The sequence below is a fragment of the Ostrinia furnacalis genome, unplaced genomic scaffold, assembly GCF_004193835.3.
Source record: "Ostrinia furnacalis isolate ACB-3 unplaced genomic scaffold, ASM419383v2 OfSCF1475, whole genome shotgun sequence".
In the NCBI taxonomy this organism is placed as follows: domain Eukaryota; kingdom Metazoa; phylum Arthropoda; class Insecta; order Lepidoptera; family Crambidae; genus Ostrinia; species Ostrinia furnacalis.
In genome coordinates, this window is record NW_021131714.1 from 144,943 (window position 1) to 165,003 (window position 20,061).

Consider the following 20,061-nt stretch of genomic DNA (forward strand, 5'->3'; position numbering starts at 1 on the left):
AGAATTTGTCATTTCCGGCTTTCACTGTCGACAGCCTGATAACAAATGGTTGTTTTCCCGAAAACTCTCAGAGAGTTACGAAAATAGTCTGTTTCATAACTCGCGTCGAAGATTTGGTGGAGCGAACAACAAAACATCGTTTTATGTTTTATAGACCGTTAAAAATCTTGCTAATAATTATACGAAGATATAAAAAGATTTAGGTATAAGAACACCAAAAAAGATACGTAATTTAAGACAAGTATTAAACGTAAAAATTATAATGTAAAATAGCCCTTAGACTATAGCTAAAGCGAATAAAAAAATAGGTCAATTTTATAATAACTTGAAAATGTTTATTTTTAATACTAAGATACATTTCATGCAGTCAATTTCATTTACTTGAATAATTCGAGTCGTTGTTATTGTTGACAAAATGTAGTGTATGTGACAGTATGAGACAAAATTGTTATTTCCTTATTATTTATTTACTTTATTATAAAAGAAATAATAATTTGCCATAAAATTACTAGTGGGAATCTTAAGTAGAGTCCTCTTTACCTAATAATTAGGGTTCCGTAGTTTTGATATTCTCTTATCCTTACGCTATGACATTTTCCGGTTAACAAGAACATCGGAGAGTTAACTAATTCATGTTATACAATGTCCGCAATGTTTACAGTAGTTCGTGTAAGAAACAAAATAAATCCGTGACGCCGCCCGCCCCCGCGCTATGCCGGCGCTTGGGCGGGCGGGAAGCTCCACCAGTCGTCTATCTGATAGCGAACAGTGTGCTTGTCCAGTCCATTAGTGCTTTTGACTGAAGTTTCTCGAATTTAATTTAAATATGGCCGTACGTAAGAGTTTTTACTTCGACTGTCACTTTTTTCCGGAAAATTCTTTTTCTTGAGCTTTTTTCAGTCTATGAAAATATCTTTCATTTTAGTGTTTCTGATTCGGAATCTAGCCTTTTAAATATATCGATAACGGTTTCCTTTAATTTATTATTTATCTTTATTTCACTTTATTACTTTAACTGATTTAACATCTGATATTTCATAACCAAATGTTTTCACTCTCTGTTAATTGGCCATGTTTTAATCAATGTAAGTCCAAAGTATTTATTGAAAGTGCTACGTCACAAAAATCATTGACGTCAGAGCACAAGTACTTGTCGAGATTAACGACTCGCGCGCAGCTGTAGCGGTCATTATAAGACTTATGTGCCATTTTCAATTTTCTGTTTCTTAGTGCACAAAATTATTAACGTTTCATTCTAGAAATAGGCTTTAGGCTAGATTTTATAGAAATTTTCCAGACGAATATTTTTAATAGTGGTAAAGTCATGTTATATCTAGGTACTTTTAATCGCATATAAGCCTATATTTGACAGTGTTAGTTAACAGTCTTCGGACAAACATTAGAACCTAATTCGTTTTTAAAAGAACAACTAGAAATAGAAACTTTTTAAAAGTTTCACCGAGTGTTAAAGAGTGTAAACATGCCATAAACCCAAACTTTTAACGGCATAGCAACGAAGGGGGATATTCTCGAAATAACTCGAGTTCGATAGTGAGATAGCTGTCATCTTAGTTACCAATCGCGTTATTTTCGGTGGTGATGCTGGAATCCGCGCCAGCCATCAAAGACTTGGCACTGGAACTGCTGTTTTATGGCCGCCGTTCAAAACTTGCTTACGAATTTTAAACATCCACTCAGAATCTAAACAAACCCTGTTTTAAACACTTTTCACAAAGTTTTAATATTTTAAAGTAATAGACTCCATTGTTTGGCAATAAGAATATATAAACCATACAAAATCAATATTTATAGGCACTTGGTATCACAGAAAACGTAAACATGTTAATTGATGACCGACTAACAATATACGAGTATTGTGCCAATATTGAATACGTAACTTTTTTAACAAAACTATTTTCGAAAAATTAGAGAGGTCTGAATATACTCTCTGTATTTCAGTGCAACCATTTTATATATTTCTTTTAACTTCCAGCCCAGAAACAAGGAACAAGAACAGGAAGTCCTGAACTGGATCACAGCTGTCACTGGGGAACCCCTTCCCAACGGCGCCTATGAGGACGTCCTGAAGGATGGCGTGGTCCTTTGCAAACTCATCAACAAACTGTCCCCAGGATCCGTCAAGAAGATCCAGGAGAGAGGAACCAACTTCCAGCTTATGGAAAACATCCAAAGGTACCTTTTTAACCAGCCAGAATGATCCCTAATATAGTTAATAATCCACTATTAATCCTTCTTTGAAATTATGTTTTCAGGTTCCAGGCTGCCATCAAGAAATACGGAGTCCCAGAAGAAGAAATCTTCCAAACTGCCGACCTCTTCGAGAGGCGTAACATTCCTCAAGTTACGCTCTGCTTGTACTCTCTTGGCAGAATTGTAAGCATACCCTCATTTCTTCCATGAAGGTATCTTGTAATACTTGTAGGTAGCGAATAGAAAGTTAATTTTGGTATTAATTTTCAGACGCAAAAGCACCCAGAATGGACCGGTCCTCAGTTAGGCCCGAAAATGGCTGAGAAGAACGAGCGTACCTTCACTGAGGAGCAGCTGAGGGCTCACAACGCCGAGCTCAACCTTCAGATGGGCTTCAACAAGGGAGCGTCACAGTCCGGCCACGGTGGCTTTGGAAACACCCGCCACATGTAAACAAATCTCTCAAGCTTGGTGTCCGAGACCAAACCCAAACCTTTCGGAGATTACCAGTATTTTAGCAATCTTATTCCATTGTCTGACAGATGAAGGAGCACTTTCTACCTTTCTAAATTTAACGCTACGCTAACTTAACGACAAAACGTGTGATAGATGAATAATGGGACCACATGAGTGAATATACCAGCAGAGTTCAAATCAAATGCTGCTCGTCTAGTTTAAGATCATTCTAAAAAACTGAGACGAGGGCCGTTTCAAAATATGGAAACAGTAGAAACTTATAGCGAACCGCTCTATTGGAATATTGACTAATGTGGTGTGACTCTAGATTTACACATCTAACAAGTGCTATATTTAAGACTTTTTTTATTTTGTACATAATTTAACAATTATTTAATAAACATTGATTGTAAGTAGCGAGTGTTTCAATTTCGTCCACGACTTTCAAGATGGACTTTGCGCGAATCCAGACGTAGGAAGGTCGAACGGTAGTTGCGTTGCGTAAGAATTTGTTGCAACTTTATTATGAGCTTTTGATGTGGAAGTAAAAATAGCTCTGGAGTAAATAAAAGTTATTATGGGCCAGTGGAGACTATCCCTTGGCCTAATTAAACAGACAGGAGAAGCGCGTGATGATTTATTGCGCAAATCCAGTGCCAAGATTATTCGATTATTATATTAAACGCTGATGTGATTTAAGAGAAACATCATTATTAGCGGTGAAATTAACCTTTAATTTGAATATGTAATGATGTGTCACGGTGATAAAATCATTTAAATAAACAAATTGCAAAGAAGAGCTAGTCATCATCATATCTATTCTTACTAGGTACATTATGCCAAGGAATTTAAGCTTAGAATCTTTGAATACTTTAATGGCTCTGAAAATGGATGTGTACTTACTTATCTACCTACTCGTACCCAGTTGATATAGTTACCTAACCTCCACAGTCTATGCCCCTGAGCATTTGTCAAGAGGTTGGATCTGCCAGAGGCGGTCATTCAACCAATTCATTCACAATGCTAGACCCAGTTCGAACATGTCAATATGCAACCGCGCCGGCGCAATAAACTTTTATGCATACAGAAATAGTCGGTTTAACGGTTTTCGCAAGTTCTAAGGAGTATCAAAGGCTGAAGAAATCCCTGAGTTTACGTCAATACAAATCGTACGATTTCCGCAAAATTGTATCTGTAAAACAGTTCTATTATTCGGCATGTGACGATGNATTAATTGATTTTAGTTGTGTATCGCTGAGTGTTGCAATTACAGACATTCAATAAATACTTTACGAAATATGAGGGTGGTACAATTTACCCGGCGGTACAATATATCGAACTCTCCCCTACTTACGTAATTGGTCGCGCGGATTACACGGGTAGACCATCGGAATTTACGGGGCTCTTGCGACACATCCACAAGCGACCTGGCGCTCACACGTCATTAAGTGTGAACTTCGACTATGCAACTTAAAGTACACGAAGTATCAAAACGATCGCGTTGACCGATTTCAAAATATTCGACAATTTGCACGAGTGGATTACGGGTGTAATCCGCGCGACCACTGTAGGGTTAAGTTGTCATATAGTATGGAAATGTCCTTTTAAATAACAGTGTTCATCCTAGGTGTAACTTTTTATTAACCGCTTGAGTCCCAGACGGCATTAATTAATGCCATAACAATTGATTATCTATTGTGTCTAGATTCGCGGAGCTTGAAGGTTTAATAAGGGGATTTAGGTAAGCTGTATGGTTCCTGAAGGCGAAAATGTTATCCGATTATATTAATTTCGAAAAAAACTATTAGAATCGTAAAACTTTAATCTTTTCGATTATTCGATAGCTAAAATTATTATTATGAAACTTATGGTTAGGTGCATAGTAAAAGTAGAAAATGTTTCACTAAAATCCATTTTATGTTAACTCCAACAATCTCGCCTTGTTAACCATAACGTCATTTGCAGGTACACAGCAACACCGGGCGGTCCGCACGTGAACACACTTCCCGATAAATGAGCATAGCGCGCGGCGCAGCACACCAACATGGCCTCTTTCAAAGGTGAGTGATGTTTAGGTGCTTGCACCATATTATAATATACACTGGTCATCACAAAAATCGACCCTTCCGCGACAAGCACTTTCAAACGTATGCATCCCCACTTCCCACCAATATTGGCACCATTTAAAAGCCTAGTTCTAAACTTCATTTCATTAAAGAAAAGGTTTTCACCCCAAAAACGTGTCTGTAGAAGAATCCAGCCAGAGTAACTTCTTCAAAAAATAGGTAGTTACGCTTGAACCAATTTTTATGGCTATAAAACTGTTAAGTTGGGACTGTGGTTGGGATTAATCGCTATCCATCTGTTATTCATCCAAATAATGAACTCACGTGTCCTCTACGTGAGTTCATTATTTGGTTTTATAACCATAAAAATTGGTCTAATTGATCCCAGAGGTAATAAAGCCCAAAGTGAAGTCTTTTTTCAAGTCACATTTATTGTATTAATCGTTTATTAAGAAATTAAATGTGTTTTTCTTTAAGGATATTTATTGGGCTATCAAATAACACCAATATTGTTGGTCAGTAGAAACGAGTTTTCTTGTAAAACGTATGTGGGCTGATTTTTGTGATGACCAGTGTAGATTAGAATGTTTTAGGTATCACAGTGCTCCCATGAATAGGTAGGTGAATTGTCAAAAGTAGAGTTTTTCATGGAAGTTACATAGATAGGTGGGTAAATGGTGCGCACGAGAGCACTGCTAGGTAGGGTAGCATATTAGCCTCCTATACTAAAGTAATGTTCGTGTTAGATTTCAATATCGCAATGAAATGTGACGTCCTTTATTCAGTTTAGAATAATATTCAGCACTCTTATTACCTACTTTTTTTTGGAAGCAGTTGTAGTTACCTTCTCACTCCATAATGCATATGGGTGAATGCTACTGTTTTATTTCTTTAGGACACTATTTGATAGTCGTGACCTCGCAATTCACCATATTACATAGCCTATTTCATAATAATAAATCCCGTATAACCAAGCAAGCGCAATTATTTAACCGAAACCTTAAGATGATTCGTTCGTTCGGTTAAGTCCATTCCTTTTCCTCATCGAGATCAAACACGTCGTGGAAATCTTTTTGCCTGATTCCTCGCAACGGACGACAAAGGTCGAAAATCAATACAAATTTAATCAAGTCCTTAATATCTAAGTAAATGTAAGCAGACATTGTAAATGAATGAAACCAATCTACGGGCGGGATTTGAAGGCATTTGCATTGTGTGTTTCTTTCTTTAGTTGCTAAGGAGTGTTATTATCAAATACATTTGCTCGATTTCAGTAGGATTTGATTAGAATTACGATCATGTTTTTTATGGACGGTCAAGACTTGTAAATACCTTAATAATAACAGATATAAGTTTGCAAAGTCACAACTTTATGAGTTGAACAACTTTAGTAACTTACCTACAGTGTTTTATTTATGGGTACAACAATTATGTGGATATCCACTTTTTTAACAATAAAAATGCCTGTTTCTTCTATTATTCCTGAATTATTTATGCCTTCATCGTCCGCCTCTAATGACATTGTCTCTTATTTTAACTTTCCAAGATAATAAATAATATCTAGATACATATACTGCTTTTAAAATAATTAGGAGAAGCTTTCGTTGACTATCCACGAGTCCACGACTATTCAGCATCCTACGGCTCCTCTCTAAACTTTAGTTAAGAAAAGAAACTTAACTCACAATACAAATAATCAATTACATTCCATGAATAAGGCCTTTCAATTCTAAAACAACATTTCCATTTCAAGGCACTTAATGCGAGAATAATAATAATAAAGCATTGAAACTCGTTTATCTGCCGCCGCCGAGTCAAAAGGATTTCTATCTGCCTAGGACTGCCAGGTGTCCGACTTTATCCGGACACGTTTGGATTTTTCTCAGACGTATCCAGCCAAATATTTTCTCATACGGACTGTCCGTCTTTTGTTTGCTTTATAAGTGGCTGCCGCGGTAGTCTAAAATCGAGCGCACAAGTGAGTGAGGGTGTCTGTCTATGGGCGGCGGTAATCATTTACGATCAGGTGATCCGTCTACTCTTTTTCCTCCTTTCCCATAAAAAAAGTAAAACCATGACACGTTTTTTTAATTAGGAAATCTTTTTCGGTTTTTAGAACAATAGGTATAAGTAGCTATCAAAAAAGGTATGTCCCTCATTTAGGCTTAATGTCCGGCCAAATAAGTACCGAGTCCGACTTTTGTTTTTGGACCTGGCAACCCTATCTGCGTCGTCCTCGCAGATTGAAATAATATTTGTAATCAGATGAAGATTAAACTTAGTTTGTATTCCAATACAAACTTCGAGTCTAGCTTGTAAGAATTAAAATGTTGTTTATTTTTCCAACTAAACCTTGTAACTATCGTGATTTGTAATTATTTTGCTTTGAAGTTTATAAGGCTGGCAGGCTGAATGCAAAGTTATCTTCCCATCGTTTGATCACTTTATGAAAGAAGCCTCTCGCCGCTACTTTGATAAAGCGATCAACCACAAGAACCCTCTTATCGTTAGCGCCGCCACGTATACACCCCAGAAAGATGTCGCTGCCCAATACCGGCGACCTAGGCAATTAGGCATGTTCTAGACGACCCGGACGATCCTATTACCGAATTTCTGAACACAGACACTGCCTTAAGCACGCCAACTACTCCACAACACAGTAGCTCGTTACACCGTACTTGCCGGCGAGTACGAGGCCCTGCTTTCCATTTCGGACGGTACAGACATGTACCGGGCCGGCTCTCCCCTATCCGTCCCCCGGACACGGCCTGAGCCGAGGTCCGAGCCTACCGTGGCGCCCTCAGGCCGCGTCCGTAGTCCCCTCGATCGGGCCCACTAGAGTGAGCCCGCCGTAGGCTGGACTTTGGTCCAACACCGCGGTGGGCAGCCCTCTAGTTGGGTTCGCCACTGATCGGGCGCCTTATGCGTTCGATACGGCCCGATCGTGAACGTCGGTCTGCGACCGACGCGGACGAGCCTGGGCTTCGCTTCTTGAGCCCACACTCGGCCTCGTCGGCACGCGCACCGACGATCGCCAAACGGCTAGAGTACCTTCTGTACTCGCCACTCTGCCCGGTGAAGCTGGAAAAGCTCTTCAAGCTACCAGCGCGCGTCCCTTAAAAAAAAATGCAAAGTTATCTATGATTATAAGTATCAAGAAATTTTGACTATAGATCTAGCGCTTTTCAATCAAATCAATAGGGACTGGAATTCGCTACCTGCTGATATCTTTTCCAGATACACATATAATCCGTGCTTATAAGGCACTATAAGCACACAGGGAAGATATGTTACCATCCTAGACTGCATCTCATTTAACACCAGGTGCGATTGCGGTCGAATATCTAAAAAAAAAACAAAAAATCAAAAATATTTATTCAGTTTAGACCACAAGTGGCACTTGACATGAACGTCAATAGAAAATAATAAAAAAGAAAAGAAAAGGTAGCCCTTATGGGGCACTTTACATGTCTCCTTATGTTTTGGGCCCTACCAGCGCTTCGAGACAAACATATGGCAAGTGCTGAGAAGAAACGCCGGAACAAACTCAGTCACCACTTATTGCCAGGAATTATCTAACGGTAAGAATAGTCAAATTTAAGTACATCAAATATGTGCAGACTGAACTGACCACGCATCCTTGTCATCAATATAGTCTCGAACCTTGTAGTATCTGCTTTGTTATGCATAAAAATAGTCATAATATTTTATGTCAATGTCACCCTTCCCGTACCGCTTCCATACCTCAAGTTCTGACTGAGTTAAGCGCTTGATCTAAGAGCCTATCAAGTTGCCAAACAATTTTAATATCGTACAATGTAGTAGACATACGATATAATAATTAAATTAAACTTATGCCAAAATGTGTATGTGTCACCGTTGCTCAGTTGCGTATTGTTTTTTTAATGTTTACCTGCGCCTCTCCACCACTACAATCAGGCGACCACTGAAAACCAGCGTCGTGGTGCTACGCACTGCGGCATTATGCTGAGTGGAAGCCTATTTGGCATATTTTTTAAATTATTTTTTTTATCGTATTAATATTCTGTAATTTGTTGTTCTAGTGTGCCAAATAAATGTATTTTCTTTCTTCTTTCTTTCTAAATCTTGTAATTCTTGTTAACATACTTCGTTAGGAACACATAATTTACAAATTAGCAAACCTTGAGTTCATTACGTGCTGAAAATCTTTGTAATCTGGATGCTGAAACTTTAGATTCAGATTGTGAATAAGATTTAATTCTAGCTATTAAATGTTTAATCTTCATTCAATTTAAAAGATGTTTTAAACGTCATTGTCTTGATTGAATTCGGTATTGAACAGACAGAACAGAAGGCGTGTTTCAGATACTAGAATTTAAAACATTTTTTACCTAAAAACCTAAACTCGAAATCCAATCAGTCAATTTGTGTTAATATATTTCTTGTAACATAATATATTAGAATTCGACAAACTAATAACGCGATGATGAAGAATTGTTTCACGGAACCCATCAAATCTAAAACATACCAGCGATCCGTTTTAAAAAGGTTTATTTTCGCGAAATATTCCTGGAAACCTGCCATTAATATGCTAAGCGTTTATCCAAGTTTGTTTGAATATAATTTACTTAAACTGCTACTAATGAAGCAGCTGTTTATCAAGCCGGTTAACGAGAACCTCTTATCAAGGCCTTATCAGAAGGCTTCAGTTCAATCGTTTATTTTGTTTAAGTTCCATTCCTGATAACGGAGCTTGGATTAAAATAGGTTTAGTAAAAGCTCGAACGAATTTGAGACTAAGGCCCAGAACAGACGGTGAAACGCAACTGCAACGAAACTGCAACTTTCTGATGATTCTTATGAATGAAACTGTAACTGAAAGTTTCAAACTGGTCGCGTCATGTGTGGTCTCTCAACGGACGCTATGGCAGAAACTTGGATGCAACTCAAAAGTAACTAGCAGTTGCAGTTTCGTTGCAGTTGCGTTTCACCGTCTGTTCTGGGCCTTAGTTGTTCTTCTAAGTGATTTGTGTGCAATAGATATACGTGAATTTTTTAATGACTTGATGAAATGTTCTAAAAAATTCGTTATGTGCATGAAATAAGTCGAGGCTCGAGGCACACTCGTACATAAGAATATGTATGTAAAATCTATTCAAGCCAAATTATCATCACAATTTCATATTATGTAATGATGAGTGAACCTATGCTTGAGTTTGCATCCAGTATTGACGTCGTTAATACCTAAATAGATTGAAAAATTTGTAGCTTCTACTCATAGGAATATTCAACCTTTGTTGTAACTTCACTAGTTATTTAATATTAAAGAAATTATTTCATTCAAAGATGTATTGTAGCTACTTAATTTCATTTATAAAATGTATTTTCTGAAGAACAATAAACCCGTGTTAACCAAATTGGAAAACAAAACAAAAAATCTAATTCGATCCCAAGGTCTGTCGCCATCACAATAAGATCAAACGGATTTGTTTCTTTTACGAGAAATTTCATTTCCTGATGAATAACTTAAGAGGCGCTGTTTTGATGTTGAGTGGAGGGTGCGGCCACGAAACATGCTGTGGAATTGAATAGAAATCCTTTAATTCGCGGAATATGCCTGTAACGTCTAGCCAATAATAATTTTATTTTGTAGAAAATACAATTTTATTAGACCCCCCATCCTATAGATGTCTACGTCTCGTCCTGCCGGGGCCAAATGTTATTACAGGTATGGAAGTTTATGCTTAAAATTACGCGAGTTTACGTTCTCTAGTTTCCATTTTATTTTAGGGGCGTTAGAAGATAAGTTAATATTTGATAATTTTATCCACATAAGTAAATGTCGTCACGTAGTAAATGTATTGCTCTCCACTGGTTTCGTAGCTCCAAAGTTAGAGGAAAATCGAAACTTAATGAGGATAAATAGGCTCTGTGGCTGTCTAATTTAATAAAAACGCTCAAAAGAACCCAACGGGTTTAATACAAGGCTTTAATTTTCCTAGAGACAGGGATTTATTTTTAATTATGTAGGTTGGTAGATATTACGCCAATGTTAAAACCTACTAGTGCATAGTGCAGTACTTAGAGTTTTTTATACAGCCATTTTTAGAGCCATTTTTTTATTACATAGTTGAGTAAACAAGTTACTTAGCCTTTACAAAGATTTATTTACTATGTTATATTTATGTATGAATTTATCTCACCCTAATTATGTAAATACGCAAAATATATTATCTATAGCAAAGCAAAATAATAATGAATTCTGGCAACTAGTAGAGATATCACATAATTACAAGAAAAATACCAAAATACCGCCAAAGGCGCCGGCACAGTTGCGAGGGCGCGATAACTGGCTTATATTTTATCATCCACTCGGGGCTAGGGCTGCCAACACACACAGCACACCGGGTTAAACATTTTTGTTGAAAAGTCGCACCTATTACCATGAAACAAGATGCCACACACACAGTAGGCTTGATGTGCCGTTCGTCTGCACTGGCTTACATTTTATCATCCACTTGGTGGCTAGGGCTGCCAACACACTAATAGCACGTCAGACTAAACATTTTTCTTCAAAAGTCGCACCTATTACAACGAAATAAGATGCCACAGCAGGCTTGATGTGCCGTCGTCTGCACTGGCTTACATTTTGTCATCCACTCGGGGCTAGGGCTGCCCTGCCAACACACTAACATTACGTCAGACTAAACTTTTTTGTTGAAAAGTCGCACCTATTACCATGAAATAAGATGCCACAGTAGTGCGATGTGGAAGTCATTGGGGGAGGCCTATGTTCAGCAGTGGACGTCCTGTGGCTGAAATGATGATGATGATGATGAAGATGCCACAGTAGGCTTAATGTGCCGTCGTCTGCAATGGCTTACATTTTATAATCCGCTTGGGAGAAGAGCTGCCAACTCACTAACAGCACGTCAGAATAAAGAATTTTGATGCAAAGAGTCGCATAGATGCTGTCATCCCTTTCGGAGACTAGGGCTGCCAGCACGCACGTAGAGTCTACCTACAGCATTAGACAATATTGTTTGTGGCAAAGTTGACTTTATTGCAATGATAAGATGCCATAGTGTTTCACTTGATGTGCGATCGTCTGTTTCTTCTCATTTACTGGTAGGTAAAACTCGGGTCCTTACTGTCAAAAAATATTCGAAGTACGCGTTTTTCTAAATTACCATAACTAAATCATTTTCCAACGTAGCAGTAACATCTTTAAGTATTTGCTACATTTACTAAGTAGATTTTCTTTGCAAGCAGAATGCAATCAGCAAACGTGTAGCAAAATACAAGCATGCAAAAGCATGTAGATAAAGTCTTAAAGTTTGATTTACTCCAGTAAATATTGGAAAAGCAAGTATCAGAACGAAACTTGACATACTGAAATGAATATTAAATCAATCCGTATTCTCATTAAAACTTGGCAAAGTTGGCAACCCTGCAAAACTAGGATTCTAAGTAATATTTTGCAGTATACCTAATGAGGTAGCTTGAGTCTACAAACCTGCTTTGAATTCCAAAGAGTCTTGCCATCTTTGCCGGTTCTTGAATAAGTTTCAGATAGTTCTGCGATTTATAATGATCGGAAAAAATAAGGATTGCTGGTTACTGGTGACTTTATTTGCTAGATATATCTTATAGAACCGAAAGTTGCAGTTTATCTAACAGATAAGTTGCTAATAAGCAAGTGGTTAAACAGACAACTTCCGATAGGCACACATTTGAAGTTTGTGTCAATTACGGACAAAGTAGAAAAGATAAAAGGCCCGCAATAAAGATTTGTACGGGTTTGTGTTTAAATGGAACAAACTTTTAATTTGATTGAGAAGAGAAGAAAGGGATCGATATTGAATTGTTAAATATTGACTTGGACTTTTTATTTTGTTTCACAATTCTCCAATCAGAGCTGAACAAAGGAGATGAACGGCGTTAATAAATCAGATTAGACAAGAGACGTATTTTTGAGCATAAGATTTAAATTCGCATGTAAAAATACTTATCGTATAATTTGTGGGCATTCATATTACAAATTCGTATTTGAAACGGAAAATGAAAGTTACCATCTGTTCGAGACACGCCAGGTCGTGCGAGTCAGCATTAAATTAGATCTTAATAGAAAAACGAATATAAACAATTTTCTCAATGAATACCAACATAACATCTACACGTTCATAAAAACAATAGCTTGTAACCATTTATTTAAAATTTAGCTTGTAACCACATCAGAATAATGAGGCAGCGAAAACATTGCGAAGTTCTGTGTAACTTTGGTCTGTAAAGAAACAGTCAACATAATAAAATACTTCGCAACATCCCACTGTTTGTTCCCACAGTTTGTTTCGGCGTTTAGCGAACAAACCGGGGTGTTCAACGTTCTTAGACACACCGCTAATCCGAAACAAGTGGTAAACAAGTTTTAATAAAATAACGCGTCGTCAAACGAACGAATTTTAATATTCTCTTAAGTACGAAAGTTTGCCAAGTTCCACTCTGAACAAGTTGCGACGTGAGTAGGGTGTCCACGGACTTCGGGGATTACGGACAGTTTCGAGTGTTTGAGTTTCGAGACCGATTCGATCGAAACAAATTGCACTCAACTTATAGAATCCTGGCTTGTGTGGTTAAGTACCCATTCACCTTCAGCCTGATCTTTAACGTTCCATCAGGTGAAATTAAATGCGGGTCAACAGTTTCCTCCTCGTGGATAAAGAACATTATTCTGTCGTTTTAATGAACATATTTATGCTAAAAACGAGGCAGTATTGCCTAAATTAAATTACTTACAAGTTACTGTAACAGTGTAACTGCACTATGTCTATATCATAAACATGTGTTTATTGCGTTAAAAATACTTAATTTAGGAAATTAATCCTGTAATTAGTACGTTTATAATTTAAATATTTATCTTTATTTCAATTAGAAATGTCCTTTCAATTTTTTTTAGGATGGTATGAACATTTTGATAGCTCTGGACGGCTGGTAACCCTTCTCCTATAGAAGTCTGTAGGCAACTGAAACCTGTTCAGTTTTATAATCTCACTAAGCTTAGCTGAATTCATTATTGTTATCAAGCTTTCTTGCTGATGTCCAACTTAGAGCTTTTGCGTTGTCGGTTCTAAAGTTTATATTTTATAATAAATATATAAAAATACTACTTTGTAGGACTGTATTTTTGTTTTAAGCCGCAGACCACAGACTTTTTGGCGACCGATAATTGGGTCGGACTGTTAATCAGTATGAACATGTATGAAAGTGCGCATATGTGTAAAGATGTGTTGTTGGTAGATTTTTGTCAATAAATAAATAAATAAATTTTACATCGATTTGGTATCAGCCGATTCTTTATACAAATTAGAATCGATCCCAACTATTGGGGAGTCTGTACCTACGATTAATTTGGATCTGTTCTAATCTGGATTATACCTATCCATAAAAGTTTCAGTTATAATATTTGCTTAGGTACTATTTCATCATACAATATATGATTTATCGTAGACAACTTTTCATTACGCCAATCGTCTATCTAGCCTTCTTCATGCGTATATTTATCCCTAGAAAACCCAACGTGTGGTGGCCGTAAATAGCTCAAACTAAGCCCGTTGGCAACTGTGTCGTACTCAGTCCCATAATCCCCTAAACGCTCCACGGAATTCGTTATTGTTGTAATTTGGAAGGTTTCTTGAACATCCCCTTTCATATTGCGAGTACCTATCTGCTTAAAACGTGAGTATGTGCACACAATTGTTTTAATATGAAAAGCAGCCGGCTCTCATTTGTCGCGTACCTACGCGTACCATCTTGTTTCTCTCTCTCTCATTTTTATGTGAGTTTTAAGCTTTTGTTTATCTTGAATATTTTATTATTATGTAAGTGCATACGTCAATTTATTAAGAGAAAGTTAACGGTGCTTTGCTATTTTTAATTTGAACTTCTTCAAGATTATTTTAAATGAATAACAATATCTAAATATATAAAAGGAGAAACTGACTGACTGACTGACAGATCAACGCACAGCCTAAACGGCTAAACGTAGGCACTTGAAATTTGGAAGGGACGTAGCTTAGGTACCGTAGAGGTGCACTAAGAAAGGAATTCCCGAAATTCCCACGGGAACGGGAATTAGCGGGAAAAATGGGATTCACGCGTACGAAGTCGCGGGCGGCCGCTAGTTGTCTATATTATGAGTGAAACACACTTAGGTACCTATTCTCGTTTCTTCTTCAAGGTATTCGTTTAAAAGGTATATTCAGCCACCTTAAAAATGTCTGTATATTCAACATTACCAAATGATTTATCTTTGTAAACAAGACATTTAAAAAGCACTTTACATACCTAATCTCGACCAAAGATTTCAATCGTTTCGCTCGAAAGAGTTATCCTTGCCGTTTGATTTTACATCAATATTCAGATAAGAGGCGGCCATCTAAGCATCTGGCCCGTCCCGCTTTGAAAAGCTCATTTTTTATTTGACCCGACCCCAGCTCATGGTTGAGGTCACACAAACTTCAGACCGTGCGTGCTGCCCACAAAATGTCTGTCCACTTTTCTTCTATTGATGCTACATTTACGTTAAAATAAAATGTTTCGCATATTTTTTGTGGAGAGTATTGAGTTTGTAGATTTAGGGACGTGAAATGACACTCAGGTATGAAATTAAAAGTAGGAACACTTGGCCCAGAACAGACGGTGAAACGCAACTGCAACTTTCTGATGATTCTGAGTAATGAAACTGAAAGTTTCAAACTGGTCGCGTCATGTGTGGTCTCTCAACGGACGCTATGGCAGAAACTTAGATGCAACTCAAAAGTAACTAGCAGTTGCAGTTTCGTTGCAGTTTCGTGTCACCGTCTGTTCTGGGCCTTAGGAACAACTACTGTATTCAAGAAACAATCTATTGAAGTCTTTGAGACAAGAAGATGAAGTATGTATGCCGTAAGGTTGCGTATCTATACTGAAGGGATAGTTGCGTATCTATACGGAAAGTATTTAAACGATCAATTAAAAAAAAAGGAATCGTCTATTTTTTTCATAGTTGGGACAGTAAATAATTATTTTTTTCTTATCTTTAACTTATAAACTAGTGGTGGCAGAAAGCTTAAAAACCAATGAAAATGGTTTTTCTCTGTCCCACTCCCAGTTAACAAACTTGTAACAATAGAAAAGACACACGGACATTTATTTTTCCCACAGATTGAGTAACTTACTAGATATCCAAAAAATCTTCCTATTTCTCTCACGTCCGACTTTAGTAAATAACCTTTGCTTAGTAAACTCATTTGATCTACGTGACTTGGTAACATCGTGCAAAAATCTGCCTATTTTACCTACTCTTACTAAAATATAGAGAACTAGCGGCCGCCCGCGACTTCGTACCCCCTTGGGTGGAGTTTCGTAAAATCCTTTCTCAGCGGATGCCTACGTCATAACATCTACCTGCATGCCAAATTTCAGGCCGATCCGTCCAGTGGTTTGGGCTGTGCGACGTGCGTTGATAGATCACTATGTCAGTCAGTCAGTTACCTCGGAATCTATACTTATTAATATTATAAATGCGAAAGTAACTCTGTCTGTCTGTCTCGCTTTCACGCCTAAACCACTGAACCCATTTTGATGAAATTTGGCACAGAGATAATTTGAGTCCCGGGAGAGGATATAGGAGAGTTTTTATCCCGGTTTTTGAATCAGGGACGCGCGCGATAAAGTTTTTCTGTGACAGACAAAATTCCGGCAGCTACAAGATTTTTAGTTATTGTGCAGATTTTTAACTCCATTGTAGTCATGTGGAATATTGAATAGTTAGTCGATAGTGTTGTGTATTGAATCGATAATGGAAAGGTTTTATTGTAAACAATGAATATCTGAGTGTCGGGAATAACTGGGGTCAATCGCCTTCAACAAATATTTGTACAAATATCAGCTAGTTGAGATTTATCGAAGCGAAGAAACCTATGTCGCGATCACGATTGGATCGGTGACCGTAAAAATAAGTAAACATCCTTACCTTAAAATTTACAGTGGATAGCACATCATACCTACTTAAGATATTTGTTGCATATAGAATTTTATCTTTGTACCTTGTTGCTCCTCATTGATCAATTGATATTAGTTATTAAGCCAGCTGAGTGTAAAAGGTAGGTAACCTTTATTTTCAATACAACATTTGGCTCAGGTTTCAGGCGAAATCAAAATATATCTATATTTATCCACCAGTTCTTTACGTTTGTTGTCGTGTATTAATCAATTTACACGCCTGCCGAGGTTCTTTCGCGCCAAGTGTCCTGTTAGTGGTATCAAAACGGCGCTTACACCAAACTTAGCGGCGAACAAGTTTCACTACTTCATCAAACCGCAAGGCGTTGTCAAATGTTTGAGTTGGAGCCAACAACAGCAATTAGAACTGACTAATGCCCCCCTTCCCCCACTTCTTAGCACACTCACACACTCGTTAGCGATAGAAATATTAAGTTAGTTGGCAACTTAAGCGACATCTGGTGTACTTTTGGATGATGATGGCAAACTGGAAAATAATTGTTATGTTCCTTTAATTGCAAGTGCTCACTTATATGGCGTACTTGGAAACTCTACACTGAAGTAATTTTAATGTGGTTACGATTTTCTTATCTTTCGGAAATTCACCTACAAGCTGTGTGGTGACGTCAGAGTTGAATACATTTGTCGCCAACCCCTACTCTTCCCGCGGGTGTCGTAAGAGGCGACTTAGGGACTACACATCAAACAGAGAACGGGCAGCAGCGCGCTCTGAAAAACATCAATCTTTTAAACTGCGATCTCCAACCCGCCTGCCAAGCGTGAAGATTATGGTAAAACCTTCCACTATTATATAGTGGAGGAGGCTCATAGTCCAGCAGTGGACTGTAATGGGCTGTTGATGATGATGATGATTCACCTGCATGGTATCATGTTCCATCATGTTCGATGAGCAAATCGTTGATCCATTGCGTGTCTTTCCTCGTATATCGCAAAGGTAAAGATAAATTAGTTTAGGTCTAGGATATTTATAAAAAAAAATGTAGTAAGTTAGCCTGATCATCTTTCCTTTCACTTTCCATCAGGTGAGAATGCAGGCCAAGAGCTTCCTCGTTGTGGATAAAATAAAGTAGTAAACTATGCCTTCAAATCTAATCCTAAGTGTCTGTTCGCAATAGTAAATCACTAATACATTCTGACATGTCTATTGTACTCAAACAATAATTTGGTACCAAATTCTAATTATAAACATAACAACTATACATATACCGGCATTGTCTTGAATGAGTGTCGTGTTGGTGTCGCAGCGCGTTATTCGCGCTAATTGTGATTGGCGTCTGTTATCTGACAACAACAGGGCAGGAACATTCAATTAATTCTTGTATTACTCCTCGACCTACCCTACTGCGTTTATTTACAGAAAACTTTGTGGTTTTTTGAAGATGAAAATCTAACAAAAGTAAAAAAATAACGATTTATTTCTGCGTAGCCCGAAGGTAAACTGGCATAGAATGCCTTTATGGCATTAAGTTCGTTTCGTGTACCTACCAATTATATGGTATTAAACCTTAAATAAATAAATTAAAAAGTGATTGTCACTCCAAAATTCTCTTTAAAATGATAAATGAAACTGTTGATGGGCTTGTGGACTGGAAATTATCGGTAAACATCACGGTGTCAGCCTTTATAATCCGTTTTAAGCGTGGGATATGACGTCCAGGTCCCACCACAAGGGTGCCACAAAGCCCTATATAGTATGCATTGCATTTTATCTTTAGGTAAACGATTTTGGTTTTTACGTTAATAAAATTCAAACGCCAAAAGGCTGTTTCAAGATGTAACATCTACAACAAAATAACGAGCGAAAGTTCAGACGTTTAGTAGACGATTTATCCGTAGATGGTCTACTACTTGAGTTATTTCTCAAAGATATTTAGGAGCTTAACAATGTAGTTAAAAGTTGCCATCTAACTGCACCATTAGAGAGCCGACCGCTGACCGCAGCGGACTGCCCGACTTGTTAGCGTCACTTACTACGAGATTTAGGCTGGGTTGCACCATCTTGCTTTAACTTTGACAAACGTCAAAAATTTGTCAAATTCACTACAAAAAACACCGGTTATCGTTAAAGTTACGGTCAAAGTTAGATGGTGCCACTCAGCCTTTGAAGTGTAGAGTCCTAAGTAACGTATCTAAAGCCCGGTCCGTGAGCACGTAAAATTTTGTCCAATGACCCCTAGCTACCCATCCTTATCACCCGCGCGTAATTATATTACTGTCGCGACTGTGCGACTGGCACCCACAGTGAGTGTGCGAGCGCAATAGCAACATAATTACGCGCGAGCGATAAGGATGAGTAGCTTGGAGTCATTGGACCAGACTATACACTAATATTATAAGGCCGCTTTCACATTAGGGCGTGAGAAGCGTGACAGCAACGCGGCAGCGGCGTTTTTGTAATGTGAAGGCAGGCATCCGCTGTCATAAGGGAGAGTCCGCTAATTTGGACCAGTTTTTTTCAGTCCCATTTTACACATAGTTTTCTTTTGTTTTTGCTAATGTCCATGGTATATAATAAAAGATACATTATTCAACTTACTATTTCATAAGTATTAATTAACATGATTGTTGTAAATTTAGCACAAATCGACAAAGTACGAGTTCAGAGCTTCGGTCCAATTTAGCCAACCGGTTCGATAATTTGTACCACAGGGTTACTAAATTGGATTTCAAGAAATTTCAAGCCTATTAAAAAACTATGGCAAAATATTATACGATACATTCTTAACAAATTAGGAAACGAAAAGGAACAGTAGTTAATAACATAGACAATCGATATTGTTTTACACGTTATCACGATTTTGAGCACAAGTTTTGTAATTCCAATTATCGTAACGCACACTTTTACCTAATCTACTTTGCCAGTATTTTGCTTTCATTTATTGTTAGTCAAACATAACTACGCTATTATAACTTCAAAATATTATTTACTAAAAAAAATTTCAAAATCCTTTGGTAAAGTTCCATACAAGTTGATGTGGCACAATTTAGCCGACTAGGTGATAGTGCTTTTAAAAAATCGGTAAAAAATATAGCTTATAAATACCGAAAAATGTTTCAAATAATTGTAATCCACACTAATTTACGCTTCTAAATAATATATTAGAAACACCCTGTGATTAAATTTAACAAAATTACAAACTAAACAAAATGTATTGTCAAAAGTTACTTGAAAACAATGAAAAAATACTTTTCAAAATAAAACACACGTGTTTGTTGTCACGGAAAAAAACACATGGCTGATATTAATTGATTTTAGTTGTGTATCGCTGAGTGTTGCAATTAC

General features: G+C 37.5%; 2 protein-coding genes across 3 annotated transcripts in view; both read left to right on the forward strand.

The window, feature by feature from the left end:
- Positions 1–727: 727 nt before the first annotated feature.
- LOC114352913 (myophilin) lies at positions 728–3,083 on the forward strand. Its single transcript, XM_028304679.1, has 4 exons — positions 728–832; positions 1,994–2,193; positions 2,274–2,394; positions 2,482–3,083. The coding sequence occupies exons 1-4, from the start codon at positions 827–829 to the stop codon at positions 2,662–2,664; spliced, it is 510 nt and encodes a 169-aa protein (XP_028160480.1). The 5' UTR covers positions 728–826; the 3' UTR covers positions 2,665–3,083.
- A 1,554-nt stretch (positions 3,084–4,637) lies between these two features.
- Corin (corin serine peptidase) overlaps positions 4,638–20,061 on the forward strand; it is a 95,149-nt gene continuing 79,725 nt past the window's right edge. For both annotated transcript variants that reach the window (XM_028304675.1, XM_028304676.1), the window contains exon 1: positions 4,638–4,727. In XM_028304675.1, coding sequence (XP_028160476.1) covers positions 4,712–4,727 — 16 coding nt within the window. In that variant the 5' untranslated portion in view covers positions 4,638–4,711. The remainder of the gene's footprint in view (positions 4,728–20,061) is intronic.